General features: G+C 49.4%; 2 protein-coding genes across 2 annotated transcripts in view; both read right to left on the bottom strand.

Moving 5' to 3' along the window:
* The window catches only part of PRCP (prolylcarboxypeptidase), a 254,800-nt gene that overhangs the window by 82,915 nt on the left and 149,321 nt on the right, over nucleotides 1-22,564 (bottom strand). The gene's annotated exons all lie outside the window — the stretch shown is intronic.
* LOC132569015 (protein FAM181B-like) lies at nucleotides 18,059-19,179 on the bottom strand. The gene is given in 6 exon segments (XM_060235199.1): nucleotides 18,059-18,425; nucleotides 18,460-18,565; nucleotides 18,609-18,741; nucleotides 18,815-18,872; nucleotides 18,874-19,148; nucleotides 19,150-19,179. Coding segments are annotated over 6 exon segments (969 nt in total).

The following is a 22,564-nucleotide window of genomic DNA, read 5'->3' as shown; positions in this document are numbered from 1 at the left end:
CTCTGACTGGCAGTAAAGAAAAAAAAAGCGCTTCCACACAGCCAAGTCGCCTCGTGTGCACCCTTCCCCTTCCAAAGAGCGTGGAAGCGACTGGTGGCCGGCCCAAAAATTTGTGACCACTTCCGAAGTGGTAGGTTTTTTGGGCTGGGTGGATTAACCTAGAGGACGAGGTGAGTGCAGGATGGGGATAGGAGGCAGATGTTATTGTCCGACTTTAGAGGCGTCTCTGAGTCGGCCCAAAGTCTGTACACAGCCATTTGAAGCAAAATACATTAAAATACAGTGGGAGATGGGTTCAGTATATGCAATGAGATAAACAGCTAGTATCCCTTATTTGGGTATGTCAATGCAGCTAAAAAAGAAATGCGTTGGATAGTGAAGGATGAAGAAGGTTTGGAGTTATACCCTGCCCTTCCCTGGGAGTCTCTGAGCAGCTTACAATCACCTTCCCTTCCTCTCCCTGCGACAGACTTGATGGTGTCCAGTTGGCAGCTGTAGATGCTCAAAAGAGCGTCGGGGGTGTGGCTTGGATTCTGCACGGTCATTGGATAAACAAGTGCCCATGGCAGCACAGTCGGCACTTTTTCACCTATGCCAGGCCACCAGCTGACTCCTTATTTCTGGGTCAAACCTTGCCACTTTGACCCGTGCAAGAGTCACCTCCAGGTTGGACTACTGCAATTTGCTCCACGTAGGGCTACACAGGGGCGGAATTCTAGCAGTATCTCTTTTGCATATTAGGCCACACCCCCTGCTGTCGCCAATCCTCCAAGAGCTTACAAAGCTCTTTTTTGTCAGCTCTTGGAGGATTGGCTACATCAGGGGTGTGTGTCCTAATATGCTAGAATTCCACCCCTGGGGCTACCTGTGAAAAGGCTTCAGAAACTGCAGGGTATTCAGTCAGATGCCAGGTAGCTGACTCAATATCGTGATCGGCTCATATCACTCCAATTCTGCAGCAGCTGCACTGGCTACCAAATAGCCTCCAGATCTAATTCGAGTTGCTGATGCTAACCTATAAAGCCCTTAATGGTCTGGGACCAGGCCTCAGATTCAGCAGGGGCTCACAGGAGCACAGCTCCTGAACCTTTCTGAGCGTTCCCCTTCTTCCTCCCCACCAACCTACCTTGTCCATTGAATAGTAGGTGCCGTTGCATAACAAGCCCTGGGTTGGGAGAGCGGACAGCCAGCCAGCCACCTGGGGCTTTGCTACCCCCCCCCCCCCCCCGGCAGCCCTCATTAACCCCTGGAGAAGCCCACACCACCCTTTCTCCACTTCTTATATGATTTTAGGTGGCGGGTGGCTTGCTGGCCTTTTGACTGGGGAGGGAGCCCAGGAGAGCCCCAGGTGAGTGAGGCCTGCTTGGGCTGGCTGGATCTCTAGCCAGCCCAAGCAGGCCTCGCTTGCCCAGGGCTCTCCTTTCTTGCATTGGGTTGCTTTCGGCTGGGGGGGGCATATGCTAATGAGCTCCACCACGTATTTTTCTACAAAATGACCCCTCTCTGGGTCCCTCATACCTATGGGACTGCCTCTCACGTTAGAATCCCCAGCATTCCCTTCAGTCGTCATCTAGGGTCCCCTTGCAGGGGCCTGGTCCCAAGATGGCTCAGTTAGCTGTCATTAAGTAAAGGGCCTGCTCAGTTGTGGCCCCTACCCTGTGGAATGCACTCTTGGATGACCTCCGTACCCTGCTGGACTTATTTAGTTCCTGCAGGGCATGCAAAGCTGGATTGTTTACAGGGGGGCTTTGTTTGGACTGTTTTAATAGTGGTATGGTGAGAGCCGTGAGAGCCAGTTTGGTGTAGTGGTTAAGAGTGCGGACTCTTATTTGGGAGAACCGGGTTTGATTCCCCCCTCCTCCACTTGCACCTGCTGGAATGGCCTTGGGTTAGCCATAGCTCTCGCAGGAGTTGTCCTTGTAAGGGCAGCTTCTGGGAGAGCTCTCAGCCCCACTTACCTCACAGGGTGTCTGTTGTGGGGGAAGAAGATAAAGGAGATTGTAAGCCACTCTGAGACTCTGGTTCAGAGAGAAGGGCATGGTATAAATCTATATTCTTCTTCTTCTTAATATTTTAATATAAATATTTTATATTTATTTGTTTCTATGCTGCATTTTATCTTATTGGTTTTAATATTGTAAGTCACCATGAGACCCTTTAGGTGATTGGCGACTAAAAAGAATCTAGTAACTAATATATATATATATATTTACGCTCCAGCATAAAGAAGCTCCAGCAAAAAGGAGCCACTTTGCCCAAACAAGCTTCTCCAGTTAAGCATATTCCATAGCAATCTTGTTCCCATTACCCATCTAACTCCACTCATCATCACCCGTTAAAAGCAGCACTGTAAAGAAGAGACAGGTTCTAATGCTCACGTGGAGCTCCAGCACAAATGAGCTTCTGGGCCTAAATGAGCTTCTCCAGTCAAGCATATTCCATAGTTTCCTTGTTCCTATCACAACTCTGGCTACCTCTGCTCATCATTGCCCTTTAAAATGGGTGTCAAACATGCAGCCTGGGGGCCAATTCAGGCATCCGGAGGGCTCCTATCAGGCCCCTGAGAAATTGGCTGTTGTCTGCTTCCTTCTCCCTCTCTCTTGCTTCCTTCTGCATCACAGCTTGCTTTCCCAGGCTTGCTCAATCGCACAGGAGCTACAGAGCAAAACCTCTATTTTCTCTGTTGGCTAAGGCTCCTCCTTTGGGGAGGAAGGGGGGAGGGAGAGCTTGCTTTGCCAGGCTCTCTCAATTGCACAGCAGAGCTCCTGAGCCAAGCCTCCCTTCCTTCTATTGGCTGAGGCTCCTCCCCCTCCTGGTCCCCAGGGGAAGGAAGGAAAGAGCCAGAGCTTCCTTTGCCCAGTTCCTTGGCTCCCATGGGAGAAATATAAAGAAAGCACCTTTAAGACCAACTAGTGCTGATGTTTTATGTTTTAAAATAAAAATAATAATCTTTAATTGTGTTTGCCTGTGTCCTTTATAAAGTTTATATCTCTGCTGCCTAATCTTAAATAAGAGCACCCATGGCCCAGCCCAACCAGGTCTCATTTATGTCATATTCAGCCCTCATAACAAATGAATTCGACATCCCTGCTTTAAAAACATTTCTGCAAGGAAACGATGGGTGTGAAAGGAAGAAAACATAAGAACATAAAAGAAGCCATGTTGGATCAGGCCAATGGCCCATCCAGTCCAAAACTCTGTATCACACAGTGGCCAAAATATATATATACACACACTGTGACACTGTGGCTAGCAACATTTTAGTGAAGGTATGAGTTTTTTGCCTTGCTACAGAGAAAGAGAGTTTTGTTGGGCTTGTTATGGGTGTAACTGGGTTCCCCTCCTCTTTTTCACTGTACTCATGCCCTCCAGTCTTTCTCAATAGGAAAGCATGTGAACTATTTAGAAAAGAAATATCAAAATTAGGCTGAGAGTGTGTTCCACCCCAGGTTTACCCAGCAAATTTTCCTTAATTTTTCTTTCACATTTTCCTTTGATTGGGGGTCTTGAATTTAGACTTCCCAGATAGTAGACTGATACTGACCACTGTACATGGCTGTCTTTCTGTTCTTGTAGTAGGTTTTTTTTGGGGGGGGTGGGGGGGAGTTGTATTTTTTTTTTAGTTGTAGGCATTTTTCTTGGGGAAATTATTGTTTTGTAGACGAGCACATAGCCCTCGATCTGTGCCATGGTGCCTTCACATGTTCCTGACTAGTGCGTGAAGCAACGTCTGTACAAAAGCCCACAATGCCCAGCCGCTTCATGTTCCTCTGGGTCTTAGGCTCAAAGCATTGACCATGAGATGTCTGTAATGAATGTCAATGAATCAAAAGTAGGTTTGTAACTTACAGATGTGCACACCTGAACAGCACATATTCAAAACTGGTACAGCACAGACATTGTCTGCAGTTTTTGATGCAATAATTCATCGCAAGAGGTGACATTTATCAGAGACTGTAAAACAAAATATTGCAAGCGTGCTAATATTCTAAGCATGTTTTATTTTAAGTTAAAAAAAAAAATCTTTAATTGTGTGTCTGCGTCCTTTATAAAGTTTATATGTCCGCTACCTGGCATTACATTTTATGCCACACGTGGCCCGGCCTGACAAGGTCTCATTTATGTCAAATCCGGCCCTCATAACAAATGACTTCGACACCCCTGCTTTAAGGACTCCACCCTACAGCACTTATTTATGAACTTGGATAAGGCTGTTTCCTATGTAGAAACTTTGAAGTGCATTTGGGGAAGTACAAATACCTTATTGTTCCGTTGTCTTCTTTTGTCTTATATTTGCCCTAAATCAAATGCATGTGCACACATAGAGAGTGTGAATATTTATTGCTGACCGGTGATTTTTTTTTTGTAACTTTTCCGATTATATATCGGTACCAGTCACTTACATTGTGGTCTCGCTCTAAAGCTGTTTCACAGAGCCACAGTACATAAATTCTCAGGTTCAGATCCACACCATAAATGTATAGTTTCTGTTTCTGGCTCAATGAAGAAGAGTTGGTTTTTGTACCCCACTTCCCACTTCCTGAAGGAATCTCAGAGCAGGTTACAAACACCCTCCCTTCCTCTCCCCCCACAACAAACACCCTGTGAGGTAGGTGGAGGCTGAGAGAGCTCATGACAAGCCTAAAGTCACCCAGCAGGCTGCTTGTGGAGGAATAGGAGATCAAACCTGATTCTCCAGATTACAGGCTGACACTCAAAACCAGCATGGGTAAGAGCAGCGGACTCTAAACTAGGAAATGGGATTTGATTTCCTTACTCCTCCACATGCAGCCAGCTGGTTGTCTCAGAGCTGTTCTCTCAAGAGCGGTTCTCTCAGAGTGCTCTCAGTCCCATCTGCCTCACTGGGTATTTGTTGTGGGGGAGAGGAACGTATGAACATATGAACATATGAAGCTGCCTTATACTGAATCAGACTTTTGGTCCATCAAAGTCAGTATTGTCTTCTCAGACTGGCAGCGGCTCTCCAGGGTCTCAAGCTGAGGTTTTGCACGCCTATTTGCCTGGACCCTTTTTCGTTGGAGATGCCGGGGATTGAACCTGGGACCTTCTGCTTCCCAAGCAGATGCTCTATCACTGAGCCACCATCCCTCCTCAGGGTGAAGGGAGGGTGATTGTATGCCGCTCTGCGACTCCTTTGGGTAGTGAAAGCTGGGGTATAAAACCGACTCTTCTTCTTAACCACTACACCCCACTGGCTCTCTGATGACTGTCCAATATCCTAACATCATTATACTTCGCTTTCTCCTCACTCCCACTCAATGTCATTGGCTGTCGCTGTTGGCAAGGAAATGACATCAGAACTAGGAATTATGGGAGGGAGACTTGACGTAGGATTGTCCTTTTCAGTGGCCACTGTGTGCTCTTTTCATAGTCAGCAGTTCTGTGTTCAAAATATATGAGAGTAGCTAACCTCATAATGTAAAGCCTGGTGATTAAAATAAAGGGAGCATGGAGTGCTGCTTCAAGCAAGCCACTTGGTGGCACCAGAGGACTTATATCGAAGACGTCCCGTTTGCCTTTTCCATCTCCAGCAAAAAGTTCTCTCTGGCCAAAAATAATTCCCAGGAAATGAGCCAATGAGTTTCATGATAAGGACATGAAGTTTCCCCCGATTTTGCTCAGTACATAGTATTTGAAGTCTCATCGGTTAATCCCTGAATAGCTGTTGCAGTCATTTGGTTTGACTTGAAATAAAGCGAACAGCTAAAGGCAACCATCAGGATACTATAAAGCAGGGGTGACCAAACGTGCTGCATGTAAAAGCCACATCGAATAAATATCAGATGTTTGAGGGAAGGAGGGAAGGAAGGAAGGAAGGAAGGAAGGAAGGAAGGAAGGAAGGAAGGAAGGAAGGAAGGAAGGAAGGAAGGAAGGAAGGAAGGAAGGAAGGAAGGAAGGAAGGAAGGAAGGAAGGAAGGAAGGAAAATAGATGGGGGGAGGGAAGAGAGCGAGAGAAGTGGAAAGAAAGCAACTTTAACATTAAATGCATTCTCCAAGAGTCACACAGTATGTGTGAAAGAGCCACATGTGGCCCCTGAGCCTCAGTTTGGCCACCCCTGCCATAAACAATAGCACTATAATGGGGATGATAGAGAAGAGTTACTTGGTGGGTCATGCTCCCCCTACCCCATAACCAAAATAGATAACAAGAACAGCAAACAGTAGGAAGAAAGGGCAAGCTAAGTCGTTTGTTTGTTTACATTGACGCGTACCACACCTTTCTCCCCAGTAGGGACCCAAGGCAGCTCACATTATTTTCCTCTCGCCTCCATTTTTTTTTCCCTGCACAACAATCCTGTGAGGAAGGTTAGACTGAGCAAGGGTGACTGGACAAAGGTTGCCCAGCCAGCTTCCTTGGCACAAGCGGGGATTCAAACCCAGGTGGCCCAGATCCTTCCACCCAGCAGATCCTAGTCCGGTACTCCTAACCAGGGCTTTTTTTTTTTTGTAGCAGGAACTCCTTTGCATATTAGGCCACACACCCCCTGATGTAGCCAATCCTCCAAGAGCCTACAGTAGACCCTGTAAGAAGAGCCCTCTAAACTTTTGGAGGATTGGCTACATCAGGGGTGGGTGGCCTAATATGCCACGCCCCCTTCCTGTCCTCCATCTCATGATCAGCACTGTCAGACGGCCATCTAGCCACTGTTTAAAAACCTCCAAGGAAGGAGATCCCACCACCTCCTGAGGAAGCCTGTTCCACTGAGGAACTGCTCTGTCAAGAAAGCCTTCCTAAGGTTTAGTTGATTTCGTTTCAACCGGTTTGTTCTGGTCGAACCCTCTGGAGCAACAGAAAACAATCCTGCACCATCCATCCTCTGTTTAGAAGAGATCATCTACACTAGTTCAAAATAAGGAAAGTCATTGAATGGACATTACTATTGAGCAAGTTGCTTTGTTTTGCAAGGAACGTTTTTAACACTATTTTGTTTGCTGTATCGAGCTGGAGAAGGAAAGAAAAGGCAGGGTCCCCTGTGCAAGCATCAGTCGTTTCCAACTGGGGCGACGTTGCTTTCACGTTTTCACGGCAGACTTTTTATGGGGTGGTTTGCCATTGCCTTCCCCAGTCATCTACACTTTCCTCCCAGCAAGCTGGGGACTCATTTTACCGACCTCGGAAGGATGGAAGGCTGATTCAACCTCGAGCCAGCTACCTGAAAACCCAGCTTCTGCTGGGGATCGAACTCAGGTCGTGAGCATTGCTTAGGACTGCAGTACTGCAGCTTTAACACTCTGCACCACGGGGCTCTTCCACGGGGAAGCTCTCAGCTTAATGCATGTTTCTCGACCACAGATGTTACTTGTGTATTGAATGTTTCTATGTTTGCAATTAACTGAATGTTTCTATATGATATGTGATGAAAGCTGCTATATTGTAACATTCACTTTGGAGACAGGACTAATAGTTACATAATATTTGATGGGGATTTTTTCAGCGGCACTGCCTTGAGGTTGGTCACCCTAGGCTGAAGGCAAGCTGTGTATATGCAAGAAAATACTTTAAAAGAGCCAGCTTGGCGTAGGGTGTTTTAAGAGCAGCAGACTCTAATCTGGATTCCCAACTCTTCCTCCACATGCAGCCACCTGGTTAACCTTGGGCCAGTCACAGTTCTCTCCGAATTCTCTCAGCCCCACCTACCTCATAGGGTGCCTGTTGTGAGGAGAGGAAGGGAGATTGTAAGCTGCTCAGGCAGCGAAGGGCAGAGTATAAAACCAACCCATCTTCTTCATTTTAACAGGCATCCAGTTTGGTGTAGTGGTTGTGTGCAGACTCTTATCTGGGAGAACCGGGTTTGATTCCCCTCTCCTCCACTTGCAGCTGCTGGAATGGCCTAAGGTCAGCCATTGCTCTCGCAGGAGTTGTCTTTGAAAGGGCAGCTTCTGGAAGAGCTCTCTCAGCCCCACCCACCTCACAGTGTGTCTGTTGTGGGGGGATAAGATATAGGAGATTGTAAGCTGCTCTGAGTCTCTGATCCAGAGAGAAGGGCAGGGTATAAATCGGCAGTCTTCTTCAGCCGCCTTCTTCTTAAAGCAGAGCTTCGGTTTGAACTGTTTAAAAGTTCCTGTTAGAATTGTGCGCAACCCCACTCTCTGATGTTTTGTGGCGGGCTCTGTCTCTCACAGTAGCCATTTTGTGGTCACACCCACCGCCCTGTGCCAAGATTCCAAAGGTGTCCCACAGGCTCAAAAAGGCTGCGGACCTCGCCTGTATTTAGATCACTGCTGAACTACTGCCTTTGTTATGGCTCCATAGCTTTTGTTTCGGAAAGGATTTCACGAGACCGCTGACCTTTCTCTCCTGCTAAAGGAATCTCGATAAAATAGCTGTTTAATGAGTCACTTCGGATCACTTGTGAGAAGTTGTGAAAAGAACATTTGAGCAGCAGCAACAAGAAGAAGAGAGTGCCTAGAGCAGACGGCAGGTTGGATCCTTTCAGCCGGCTTTTGCTCAACAAGAGATGAAACCCTGTGCCATCCCACTGCATAGAGACACTAAAGGTCAAGGTAGTCCCCTGTGCAAGCACCAGTCGTTTCTGGCTCTAGGGTGATGTCACATCACGAAGTTTTCACAGCAGTTTTACAGGGTGGTTTGCCCTTGCCTTCCCCAGTCATCTACACTCCCCCCCCCCCCAGCAAGATGGATACTCATTTTACCAACCTCAGAAGGATGGAAGGCTGAGTCAACCTTGAGCCAGCTACCTGAACCCAGCTTCCGCCGGGATCGAACTCAGGTCGTGAGCAGAGCTTGGACTGCAGTACCGCAGTTGACCACTCTGCGCCACTAGAGACACTACACAGAATGCAAGTGATAAGCTGTATTATAGTGACGCTGTACTGCAAATATACAAACACATCCCTTTAAGGTACAAAATGCCCTAAAGCTTTTTTTCAGATTTCTCATAGACTTTAATGAACATAACTTAATTATCAAATCATACCATACACAAGACGACTCAACGGCATTTCTTCCCATGCCGATGCATTCGTGAAGAAAGCCCACCGAGAGTTGACGCCAACGGCATCGGCGGAGCTAGTCCAGTTTGATTTTTGTCCCCGATATTCTGCAAATCGTTATCATTTACTCGTCTCAGGATCGCTGTGTTGCAGTATCCTCGGATACGTTGTTAAATACATGGGACTGGGTGAGGGTCAAAGGGTCTACTCTAAAGCAAACCATCCAAGGAGCTAGGATATAGTCACAGCACGGACGGAGGCGATCCGTCGTTTTCGCCGGCTTCGATGAACTTGGCTCTCGTTCCGTGTCCTCGTATAAAAATCCCAGCCATGCTCGTTATACAGAGGGGTTGGGGAAAGGATTTTACATGAAAAGAATGGAGGGGTGGGGCGGGGGGCTTTTTAATGAGCCCCCTACAATTAGTCACGGCTGCTTTAGAAATATAGCATCTGTCACATCTGGAGAACATCAGACGTCTCTATCAGTTGCACTGGCCTACGGTTAATTGAAAATTGGGACGCAAAGAACACAACCACAGAGTTATCACAGCCTGCAAAAAACGACAGTCAGAGCAATTAAATAGTTATATCTTATGGTGTACGGTAAACTTAATAACAGAGGTGGTATGCCAGAAGCATAGTTCAGAAGCAGTAGGCTACGATGCTTGGGGGAGGGGGGAACCCAAGAATGCGTTTAACTGTTACTAGTATACCACACTCGACGTCAAGAAATTTGTTTGTGTCAAAATCCGATCTCTAAGCGTATTGTATAAATAGTAAACTCCCACGCCCTTGTCCAGCAACAGAGATCCAGCGGTGGAAGCAGGCGCAACCAAATGCGTTGCGCATATCTCCATGCTCACCTGGAGCCCGCTGGTGCTGGATGCGTCTTTTAATGCGGGTGCGCACCCCAAACCCAGAACAGTAAGTTATTGTGCACGATTAAAAGCCAGACCAGAGCCAAGAGTTATCCTGAGTTGAGTGCCTCAACAGACATATCCAGTGTCTTGCTGTTTCAAGTCAAGACCTTTTCCCAATCAAGACCTTTTCCAGCTCCCAGCAAATGTTTTTAGGAGTGGGCGGGGCCAGGCTTCTGACTATGAAGATCTGATTGGCTGTGCAATTTTTTTTTAAATGGGTCTGCACTGTGTTGTTGAAGTTAAGCTGTGGCAGCCATTTTGCGGACGGCTCCGCCTCCTGAGGCAGCCATTTTGTGGGAGACACTTTGTTAATACGCTCCCCGTGCCATGTTGGAATTCCAAACGTGCCCGCGGGTCAAAAAGGTTGAGGACCTCTGTTTCAAAAAGGTTGGGGACCCCCGTTTCAAGTAGAGGAACCATCTATAATGGACTTCAAAGGGTCCTTGTGACCCTCTAGGCTGCAGAGACTTGTGAGCAAAAATTCTACAGTGAGCTACTGGCATTAACGTTGGGAGCTACTAGCTTTAAAGTTGTGAGCTACTGCATAAATTAGTGTGCTCTGGGATCATCCTTCCTGAGCCAAGACAAAAATGTGTGAGCTGGAGGCTAAAAATCTGTGAGCTAACTCAGCTCAGAGGGAACACTGCTTGCGACTCCTCCCCTTACTCACTCCTTGGTCTCTCTTATCCAATCCCTGCACTTCACAGCTCTTCGTCCCTCCTTAAGGGGGTTCCACACTTTAAAGGTGTCCCCCCTGTGCCAGTAGTATAGGACACTGGGCACTTCCACTAAATAATTAATGTTCAATCCACTTTCAGGGGACTTTGCAACTGGGTTTTACTGTGCAAAATGGCAAAATCCAATTGGCAAACGGTCACCGAAGCGGATCGAAACAGCACTATTCAGCATGTGTGAAAGCGTCCAATTTTTTCAGGATTCCGGGGAAGTCAGAGACGAGCGCCCCTGAAAGAGATTCCCAAACGGCTGGAGGATGAACAATCTATCCCTTTCCTAGCAGGCCTTGGTTCATTCACACACGACGATATACTGAAGCTGCCTTGGCCCGTAAAGATCAGTATCATCGACTCGGACCGGCAGCAGCTGCCCAGCGTCTCAGTTACGAGAACTTTCACATCACATCGCCTACTACCTGGTCCTTTTAGCTGGAGATCAAGCCTGGGAACTTCTGCATGCCAAGCAGTTTTTCCACCAACCCACAGCCCCTCCCTTGGCATATGCCACATAACAAACATCAGGTTCTGCCCCAGATCGACATCTTCTCCAAAACATCAGTCATGGGTAAGCTCGCAGTTGGGTTGGACAGTCAATCCCATTCACCTTCTCGTATAGAATTGCTCCAGCTCTGGTTTGAGGAACAAACCCAGGGTTGGATCGGAGTAGCTGTTTTTGTTCAATCTTCCCTGTTTTCCCAGCTTGGCATAGTGATTAAGTGCGTGGACTCTTATCTGGGAGAACCGGGTTTGATATCCCACTCCTCCACTTGCACCTGCTGGAATGCCCTTGGGTTAGCCATAGCGCTCGTAGGAGTTGTCCTTGAAAGGGCAGCTGCTGTAAGAGCTCTCTCAGCCCCACCTACCTTCACAGGGTGTCTGTTGTTGAGGTGGGGGGAAGTAAAAGGAGATTGTAACCGCTCTGAGATTCAGAGTATAGGGTGGGATATAAATCCAATATCTTTTTCTCAAATTCCACATGAGTTTTGATCCCATGCTACCGGCGTACTTTTTTTTTTTTTGGTAGTCAAAGGGTACTTGAACCCACTTTCTTTTTCACCAAGGGAAAAAAGCTGGTTGGATCCAACCCTTTAAGAAGGGAAAAAAACTTTTCAAAAGGGTTTAAAAGCGTCTTGTTTAAAAACATAAAAAAAAACGCAGCCTGTTTACGAAGATGCCCTTTTTGTCATTTTTTCCCTACTTAATGCACCATGTAAGTCCCATTTGGGCCTGATCCAGCAGGATATGAACATGACCTTCATCCAAGTCCATCCGTGCTGTGCATTTTAATGGGGTTTCCCTGTGACAACTTTCTGGCAGAGGGTGACTATTAATCTTAAAGGAGCTTGTGCAGGCTGGAATGGCTGTGGCTAACTGGGAAGACATCTGCTCGGCATGCAGAAGGTCCCAGGTTCTATTCCCAGCACCTCCAACTAAAAGGATCAAGTAGTACGTGATGTTAAAGACCTCGGACTGAGACCCTGGAGAGCTGCTGCCAGTCTGAGTAGACAATACTGACTTTTGTGAACTAAGGTAGTAGTCATCTAAACTGAAAAAGAAACTACAGAAACCACCTTACACTGAAGCAGAGCATTGGTCTCCCAAGAACAGTACTGTCTAGACTGGCAGTGATGGCTGTAAAGCAGAGGTCTTTCACATCACCTGCTAACAAATCCTTCTAATGCAGGGGTGTCAAACATGCGGCCCAGGGGCCAAATCAGACCACCTGAGGGCTTCCATCAGGCCCCCGAGCAACTGGCTGGATACTTCCTTCTCTCGCTTCCTTCTGCATCATAGCTTGCTTTGCCGGGCTTGCTCAACACCACAGGCGGTACAGAGCAAAACCTCTTATTTTCTCCACTGGCTGAGGCTCCTTCCTCGGGGAGGAAAGGAGGAGAAGGATAGCTTGCTTTGCCAGACTCTCTCAATCACACAGCAGAGCTACTGAGCCAAACCTCTTTTCCTTCTATTGGCTGAGGCTCCTCCCCTTCCTAGTTCCCTGGGGAAGAAAGAAAAGAACCAGGGTTTCCTTTGCCCAGTTCCCTGGATCACATGGGAGAAATACAAAGAAAGCACCTTTAAGACCAACCATGCTAACGTTTTAAGTATGTTTTAAAGATTTTTCCACAAAAATCTTTACTTGTGTTTATCTGTGTCCTTTATAAAGTTTATATCTCTGCTGGAAAGGAAAGGTCCCCTGTGCAAGCACCAGTCGTTTCCGACTCTGGGGTGACGAGCGCTCACAGCAGCTGCCCTTTCAAGGACAACGTCTGCGAGGGCTATGGCTGACCCAAGACCATTCCAGCAGCTGCAAGTGGAGGAGTGGGGAATCAAACCCGGTTCTCCCAGAGAAGAGAGCTCTGGCTGACCCAAGGCCATTCCAGCAGGTGCAAGTGGAGGAGTGGGGAATCAAACCCGGTTCTCCCAGAGAAGAGAGCTCTGGTTGACCCAAGGCCATTCCAGCAGGTGCAAGTGAAGGAGTGGGGAATCAAACCTGGTTCTCCCAGAGAAGAGAGCTCTGGCTGACCCAAGGCCATTCCAGCAGCTGCAAGTGAAGGAGTGCGGAATCAAACCCAGTTCTCCCAGATAAGAGTCCACGCACTTAACCACTACACCAAACTGGCTTCATGGCCCAGGAGAGTCTACAGTTTTACCTCTAAAATAAAAGGTCACTGTCCTGTCTACCACGCTAGGCTTGGGGTAAGCTAGGAAGGGAACCTGATTCTGCACATGCTGAAAGGCACTAGAGGCCATTACCTTGATCGGGGTGCGATGGAAGGCATCCAAAACAATTTCCCAAGTTCGGCTCAGGTTAACTCCATAGTACTCACTGCTCCCTTTGACAGAAATGAGTTCCTTTCGCATGACCGTGAAAGGTCAAAACAAGTTACCCATTACCCTTTTAAAACCAGAAAGAAAGACAGTCTAGCAAAGCCCCTTTACCGAAAGTCACAGCACAAACAGAATGCAACAGATCTCTCCCCCTCTCAGAATTCCGCAACCCTACAAATCGCCTGCCTTCATGTCGTGACCCTGGTCTTCCTTGGGGGTCTCCCATGCGAATACTAGCCAGGGCTGGCCCTGCTTAGCTTCTGAGATTGGGCTAGCCTGAGCTATCCAGCTCAAGGTCAAAATATTCAGGTGGATAGCCATGTCGGTCAGAAGCAGGGGTGGCCAAACCGTGGCTCGGGAGCCACGTATGGCTCTTTCACACATATTGTGCGGCTCTCCAAGCGTTCACTGCCCAGTCTTTAAATCCCTTCTCCAAGCCGAGCCAGCTGGTAACTTGGAGGATGCATTTCAACTTAAAAGTTGCTTTCTTTCCACCTTTTCTCCCCCCATCTATTTGCCTTCCTTTCTCCCTCCCTTCCTTCACGTCTTGCAGCTCTCAAACGCCTGATGTTCCTGTCTTGCAGCTCTTAAACATCTGATGTTTATTCTCTGTGGCTCTTATGTTGAGCAAGCTCGGCGACCCCTCCTCTGAAGCAGCAGAACAAAGTTTGAGTCCAGTGGCACCTTTAAGGCCAACAAAGTTTAATTCTGGGCTGTAAGCTTTCAAACCTTATACCCAGTATTACGTTTTCTGGTCTTAAACATGCAAAGGGACTCAAACGTGGGTCAAAATGTATTAGATGTTCAACACTCTGGATAAGGGGTGGCCAAACTTACTTAAATGTAAGAGCCACATACAATAAATGTCAGATGCTTGAGAGCCGCAAGACATGAATGTCAGATGTTTGAGAGCCTCAAGGAAGGAAGGAAGGAGAAGATGAAGATACTGGATTTATATCCCGCCCTATACTCTAAATCTCAGAGTCTCAAAGTGGTCACAATCTCCTTTACCTCCTCACCACCACCACAGCAGACACCCTGTGAGGTAGGTGGGGCTGAGAGAGCTCTTACAGCAGCTGCCCTTTCAAGGACAACTCCTATGAGAACTATGGCTGACCCAAGGCGATTCCAGCAGCTGCAAGTGGAGGAGTGGGGAGTCAAACCCGGTTCTCCCAGATAAGAAGCAGATATTGGATTTATATCCCACCCTCCGAATCTCAGAGCAGCTCATAATCTCCTTTACCTTCCTCCCCCACAACAGACACCCTGTGAGGTGGGTGGGGCTGCGAGAGCTCTTACAGCAGCTGCCCTTTCAACGACACTCCTATGAGAGCTATGGCTGACCTAAGGCCATTCCAGCAGCTGCAAGTGGAGGAGTGGGAATCAAACCCGGTTCTCCCAGATAAGAGGGAGGGAGGAAGCAGGGAAAGAAGCAAAATAGATGGGGGAGGTGGAGGTGGGAAGAAAGCAATTTTAAATGCATTCTCCAAGCCACTGGCTTGGAGACGTGAATTAAGGAGAGAAATGCCTTCTCCAAGCTGGCCGATGGAGTGGGGGGGGGAGGGCTTCGGGAGCCACACAATATGACGCAGTTTGGCCACCCCTGCGTCTGGATCCTCCCCATTCTGAATCACGGCCAACTTTTCATCGTTTCCATTGAGCAAGCCCTGGACAGAATAACTTGATCCCACTCCCACGAACAAGCAACATTACAGACTTCCAATATATTCTGTTGCTGCAGATCTTGCAGGGTTCTTTTTAATTTCAAGGAGGAACACGACTCCCTGATCCTTTCCGATGCTTAAAAAATAACCCTAAGTTGCTCGTATCCTGGGGGGGAGTACCTCCCCAGCCAGGGTGAAACCATTTAGGGGTGATGTTTTCCAGCAGACAACCGGCAGGGCAAGAATGAGTTAAAGAGAACACTCTGTTCTCCTCCACGAAGAAGCCCCAGCAGTGGGTGGCATTTGGAAAAGTCTTTGCAAAAGAACCTGGAAGAACACATCGTTTTTCGTGGGCATAAACACGGATCAAACAACGCGTGACATTTTTAGGGTAAATAGCAACTATTTTAGTCTGAGTTGTTGTTCCCACGAACACATAAAATTGCCTTCTCCTCCATCAAATGACCAGTCCATCGCGGTCAGAATTGCCCGCTCGGACTGGCAGCAGCTCTCTCCGGCAGAGATCTTTCCTATCACCTCCTTCCTGACCCTTTCCCCCCTACCATGGCTGACATTTACCCTTTAACGCAGGGGTGGAATTCTAGCAGGAGCTCCTTTGCATATTAGGCCACACACCCCAATGTAGCCAATCCTCCAAGAGCTTACAAGGCTCTTTTTTGTAAGCTCTTGGAGGACTGGCTACATCAAGGGGGTGTGGCCTGATATGCAAAGGAGCTCCTGCTAGAATTCCACCCCTGTTTTAAAGAAAAACATTTACCTTGACCCCAGATTAGAACAGAGTCTAACTTTTTTTGAATTTTAGAACCTTGCAAATAACATAAAAATGCCTCACACTTCTTGACTTAGATCCTGAATGTTCCAGGGATTGTTTGACTCGGGATGGAACAGAACCCAATGCCTGTTGCAACTTAAGAAAAAGATGATGAAGGTGATACTGGATTTATACCCCGCCCTCCACTTTGAATCTCAGAGCAACTTGCAATCTCCTTTACCTTCCTCCCGCCACAACAGACATCCTGTGAGGTGGGTGGGGCTGAGAGAGTTCTGACAGCAGCTGCCCTTTCAAGGAGAACTCTGCGAGAGCTATGGCTGTCCAAAGGCCATTCCAGCAGCTGCAAGTGTAGGAGTGGGGAATCAAACCCAGTTCTCCCAGATAAGAGTCCATGCACTTAACTACACCAAACTGCCTTTATACACCAAACTGCTGGGGGGTATTCCAGGTCTCAGCTCACACACAAACATGTCCATCAGCGGGGCTCCATAGGGTTGCCAACTGCCAAGCAGGACCTGGAGATCTCCCAGTGTGACAAAGTGGTCTCCAAATGACCAAGATCAGTTGCCTGATGAAAGCAGCTGCTTTGGAGGGTGGACTCTATGGCATTATACCCAGCTGAAGTCTCTTTCCTCCCCTAATGCCACCTTCCCCTGGCTCCACCCCCAGATCTCCCAGAATCTCCCCAACCCGGAGTTGGCAATCCTAGTTCCATATCAACCAGGAAGCAGTGGGTGTCCTTGTGGCCAAGATAGCCCCAAAAGACCACTGCATAACCCTGGGGACCATCGATCAACTGAATGCACTTCTGTGGTCATTGGAGAACTAAAGGTAAAGGTAGTCCCCTGTGCAAGCACCAGTCGTTTCCAACTCTGGGGTGATCTTGCTTTCACAAAGTTTTCACAGCAGACTTTTTACGCGGTGGTTTGCCATTGCCTTCCCCAGTCCTCTACGCTTTCCCCCCAGCAAGCTGGGTGCTTATTTGACCGACCTCAGAAGGATGGAAGGCTGAGTCAACCTGGAGTCAGCTACCTGAAGCCAGCTTCTCCCGGGATTGAAATCAGGTCGTGAGCAGAGAGCTCGGACTGCAGGACTGCAGCTTTACACTCTGCACCACGGGGCTATTGGTAAACTAGGGAAGGGCGATAACTTTAACCCGTGAAGCAACGGAACAAAGTTTGATTCCAATGGTACCTTTAAGACCAACAAAGTTTCATTCTGGATATAAGTGTTCATGTGCATGCACAACTTCAAATGTCTGTTTCATTGTATTTAAAGACTGCAGATTTATACCGCCCCTACTCTCTGAATCAGAGACTCAGACGTGGTTTACAATCTCCCGTATCTTCTCCCCCCTACAACAGACACCCTGTGAGGTGGGTGGGGCTGGAGAGGGCTCTCCCAGCAGCTGCCCTTTCAAGGACAACCTCTGCCAGAGCTATGGCTGACCCAAGGCCATTCCAGCAGCTGCAAGTGGAGGAGCGGGGAATCAAACCCGGTTCTCCCAGATAAAGAGTCTGCGCACTTAACCACTACACAAAACTGGCTCTCACCCCCAGATCTCCCATGCAAAAGCTGATGCCCAGAATTAAACTGTGTTGGTCTTAAAAGATTCCACTGAATCGAACTTCGATCAGTTTTGTGTCATTCCATCCACTGCCGTGGTTTCCCCAGAGAATGCTGGGATCGTAGTTTTTTGGGTGCTCCCTCCACCCTCTCTTAACCGAACTCCCACAGAACAGTTCTCAAAATCAACAGGATCAGGGCGAAAGGGTCATCGGAACTAGTGAGCCTTAACCAGTTAATCTGACAGAAAACACAGAGCTGGCAATTGTGTCAAGGGTCATCTAGTCCAACCCCCTGCACAATGCAGAGAATTCACAAGGAACCCACCACCCCTTTCCCTGCACAGAGAGGAAAGCCAAAAACCTCCAGGATCCTTAGGCTGATCTGATGTGCAAGATCCAGTGGATTCCTGGGACCCAAGCAAGGAAGGAAGCCATCGCATCCCCGTATGCAGTGGGTCCTAGGGTTCGATCCCACCACTAACCTCCAACTTTTCATCCCCTCTTTTTGGAATCTGCCAAGCCCCCCCACCCCTTTCCCAAACTCAATCCCATCTTCTCCTCCTTCCTCTAAAGGTTAAAATAAGGTGGCCCCCCGGCCATAGCCTGCGGGATAGTCATAGGGCACGGTTGGGGGAGGAGGCAGGGGGCAATCGGGGAAGAAGGGAGCGAAGGCAGGCAGGTGAGCCGTCGGGCTGCTCTCCGCCCCGGCAGGGTCCGACGGTCCGGCGTAAAGAGCCGGCAGGGGGCGCAGGGGAGGCTCGGGGTACATCAAGTGGGGGAGCAGCGGCAGAGATTCGAACTCCCCGCCCAGCTCCGACGACGCTTGCAGGCGGCTGCCCGCCTGGTAAAGCGGCTGCTGCTGCTCCGGCAGGAGGTTTCCAAACTCGGGGGCGGTGGCGGCCAGGAGGTCGAAGAGCTCCTCCGGGCCGGCGGGGGTCTTTCAAAGCCGGGCTGGGGGGCGCCGTCGAGCGAGAGGCGATGGGCTCGGTGAAAAAGGAGGGCGGCAGGTTGCGTTTGCGAAGGGGCACTTTCTTCCCGCTGGGGGAGGGCCCCGACGCGCCTTCTCTGCCGCCCGCCGGCACCAGGGGGCGCTCCAGCCTCGAAGCCCGACGGCTGTTGCCGCAGCGAGTCGAAGAGGGCGGCCAGGCTCTTGCTCTGCCACGTGCCGCCTTCGCGCTTGGCCGGCGCCTTGCAATGCGCCGCTCCGCCGCAGGGGGGCGACGTGGAGGCCGACGGCGCCCCCGTCGGAGAAGTCCGCTTGTTCATACTCGGCTGCCCGGGGGCTGTTATTAGTATTATTATTATTAACGCTGTTATTAGGGCTAATAACCGGCGCGTCCTGAGGCCCGGGAGCCGCCGGGCCGCCCCCTCCTCCTCCCCCGATCATTGCCCGTGCAGCGCTTGATCTGCTTCTGCAGGTACTTCCGATGGTTCACCTTCCGCTTGGATTTCACCGGCTTGTCGAGGGCCAGCTTGATGTTGCTGGAGGCCGAGTCGATGAAGCTGAGCAAGTCGCGGGTGGCTTCGCGGCAGTCCCCCCCGGCCTCGCCTCCTCCGCCCCCTGCTCCGAGCAGAAGCCCCCCGCCGTCGTCGTAGCCTTTCTCCGCCTCGCCGAAGTCCCCCAGCCCCGCCGGGAAGCAGAAGGGGACGAAGGGGTGGTGGTGGGGCGTGCAGGGTCGCCGCTTGCACGGCCATCGCCTCGTTGCAAGAGTTTCCCCTTGGCGACGCTGCTTTTGCAAGAGAAAAGTGGAAGCTTGTCTTTAATGCATCTCCTCCGGCCCCGATCCGCCTGGCCCGCGTCCCCCGAGGCGGACGCCGGAGAGAGCCCGCCGAGCCCAGCCTGCAGCTCCCCGGCTCTCGCCGACGCCTCTTCCCCCCCGCGCCCCCGGGGAGCTCCGGGAAGAGGAGGAGGAAGCTGGTGACGCACGAGGGAGGGAGGGAGGGATCGATCGAGCCCTCGGAGGGGACTGCTTAACCCTTCTCTGGCCGGCGAGGGGCCTTTTGCCAGCCGGTTCCGGAGGCCCGGATTTATTGTGTGTGTACGCTTTGCAGATTAAGACTTTTATTCAGGCGCGAGGCTAAAGTACAGGCGTTTTTCTTTTTAAGAAAGTGAAAAACAAGGAGCTTTTCTCTCTCTTTTTTTTTCTTCCTTCCTTCCTGCACTTTCCCGTTTCCTTCCTGTGATCCCGCGCTTCCACATTGACGATCTGTTTTGCTTTCTGCTTTCCCTCCTTTCTGTGATTTCCCCACTAGGTTGCCAGCACCGGGTTTGGGGGAGATTTGAAGGTGAGGGAGTGAATTTAAATGGGATATTATCGGGGGGGGGGTAGAAAAGCCCAGCCGGAACTCATTTGCATATTAGCCACACCCCCTGGTGCCAGGTCAGCTGGAACTGCGTTCCTGCTTAAAAAGCCCTGGATATGATGTCATAAACTGCAGAGCTACCATTTTTTCCCCCCAGGGGAACTGATCTCTGTTGTCTGGAGACCCGTTATTATTCCAGAACTCCAGGCCTCACCTGGAGGTTGGCAACCCCACTGAGTGCCAGACTCCACCCTCCAAAGTAGCTGTGCCCTCCAGGGAAAATGATCTTTGTTGTCCAGAGGGCAAATGTAATTTCCGAGGGGAGGGCTGTACAAAAAGCCCAGCCGGAACTCATTTGCATAGTAGGCCACACCCATCTGGTGTTTCATGTCTTGCAGCTCTCAAGCACCTGACGTTTATTCAATGTGGCTCTTCCATTAAGCAAGGTTGGCCACCTCTGCTTCAGACCAACGCGGCTATCCACTGGGCTCTAATCTGAAGGAAAGTACGTCAGATTTGTGTACTAAATGCTCCCCCACACATTTGAAACAAAAGATCCCTGGACATTTGAAACAAAAGAGACTTCAGAGAGAAATATCTGGCCTCTTCTCTAGACATACTGAGCCTTCATAAGCATGCAAACAGGAAAGGGGGGCTAATGAGAGTTAGTGAAGGAACACCAAACCGGATTTTAAAAGTCTGCACCCACTGGCAGAAGACGACAATAGAGGGAGACACAAGAACCTCCCTGATTTTGGTCACGGTGCCACAACCAAAAAGATCCTTTTTCAGGTCCCTGCCAGTATACCATCACAGATGATGATGGGACCCAAAGAAGGGCCACTGAAGATGACCAGAGTGATCTGCTAGGTTCAGACGGGAATGGTTGGTCCTTTAAGATAGGCTGGCCCCAAACCATAGAGAGTTTTAAAGGTCAACAGCAGGACATTGAATTGGGCCTGCAAGCAAATTAGGAGCCAGTGTTGATGGAATAAGACTGCAGTGATATGGTCCCAACGATCACTGCAGTAGGTATTCTGGCCACAGCATTCTGCACCAACTGTTGCTTCCAGACAGTCTTCAAGGCAACCCTATACAGAACACATTGCAGTAGTCCAATCTAGATGTTACCAAGGCATACACCAACAGTAGCTCTCCAGATGTTTTTGCCTACAACTCCCATCAGCCCCAGCCAGCATGGCCAATGGCTGGGGTTGATGGGAGTTGTAGGCAAGAAACATCTGGAGAGCTACCGTTGGCCACCTCTGCACTATAGTGGCACCTCTGGCTACCACTGCATCCTGTAAGAGGCTTGGGTTCAGCTGACACCCCCAAGTACAAACCTGCTCCTTTAGGGGAGTTCACCCTCATCCATAATAAGAGATGCCTCAATCCTTCAGTCAAACCTCCCCCACCCCGGTAGTACCTCCATTTGGTTGAAATTAAGTTTCAGTTTGCTGGCCTTCAAAAGCCAACAACAGGACACAGAGACAGAGTCCATCAGAAGAGGCCTGCTGGATCACACCAGTGGCCCATCTAGTCCAGCCTCCTGTCTCACACAGTGGCCAACCAGTTCCTCTGGAGGGCCATCAACAGGGCATGGAGGCCGAGGCCTTCCCCTGTCAAGAATATAAGAAGAGGGCCTGCTGGAACAGACCAGTGGCCCATCTAGTCAGCATCCTGTCTCACACAGTGGCCAACCATTCCTCTGGATGGCCAACCACAGGGCATAGAGGCCGAGGGCTTCCCTGTCAAGAATATAAGAAGAGCCCTGCTGGATCAGACCAGTGGTCCATCTAGTCCAGCATCCTGTCTCACAGTGGCCAACCAGTTCCTCCTGTTATTCTTTTCCTGTGTGTGATCTTCTTATATCTCACTATTCCTTCTCTGCAACAGAGAAGACTCACCTACAATATCTATTATAGCAAGATAAAATAAAAATATGTGATTTGGTTATAGTAAGGGGCCCTGGGACCTGATTGTGTTTGGAGAAAGGCAAGGTATATAAGTACTCTGAATGAAGAAATAATACTTCCAAGGACCAGCTTGATTCAAATCCAGTAGGCACCTTGCACACCAACAAAATTCTCAAGGTGTAAGCTTTGTCTGACAAAAGGGAACTATGCAGGGGTGGAATTCTAGCAGGAGCTCCTTTGCATATTAGGCCACACACCCCTGAGGTAGCCAGTCCTCCAAGGGCTTACAAAAAGAGCCTTGTAAGCTCTTGGAGGACTGGCTACATCAGGGGTGTGTGGCCTAATATGCAAAGGAGCTCCTGCTAGAATTCCACCCCTGGAGCTACGACTCTCGGAAAGCTTCACTTCAAAAACCTTGGGGGTCTCTCCTGGACTGAACCAAGCCGCCCTACCTCAGACGAACGCATCTGTCCTGCAATACTTATAAGGCAGGAAATGGAATTGAAATAAATGGGGCTTACCTCCGAGCAAACACGATTCGCACACGCTAAGCAGGGGTGAAGCTGCTCTGTACCGTTCCTTTGCATGCTTCCTCGGGAGTCAATCTGATCTCAAACACTGGGAGCTACTCCCAAGCGGAGAAAGAATCTGGCAGCCCTAGACTGCCTGGCAGCACCCTAGGCAGGCTAACTTCTGCTTCCGCCCTGCGCCTGCACTGATAACAATTAAGCACCCCCAGAAGGCTGGCACCCTATGCAATTGCCTAGTTTGCCTAGCGGCTGCCTCCACTAGGGCAGAACTAGTGCAATTGCCAAGTGACATTGCGCTGGTGACATTGCAAACTGGGGGTGCTTGCAACT

Source organism: Heteronotia binoei, chromosome 3, assembly GCF_032191835.1.
Source record: "Heteronotia binoei isolate CCM8104 ecotype False Entrance Well chromosome 3, APGP_CSIRO_Hbin_v1, whole genome shotgun sequence".
Lineage (NCBI taxonomy): Eukaryota > Metazoa > Chordata > Lepidosauria > Squamata > Gekkonidae > Heteronotia > Heteronotia binoei.
Note: the sequence above shows the minus strand (reverse complement) of the source record. Positions and strands in the feature narration are given on the sequence as shown.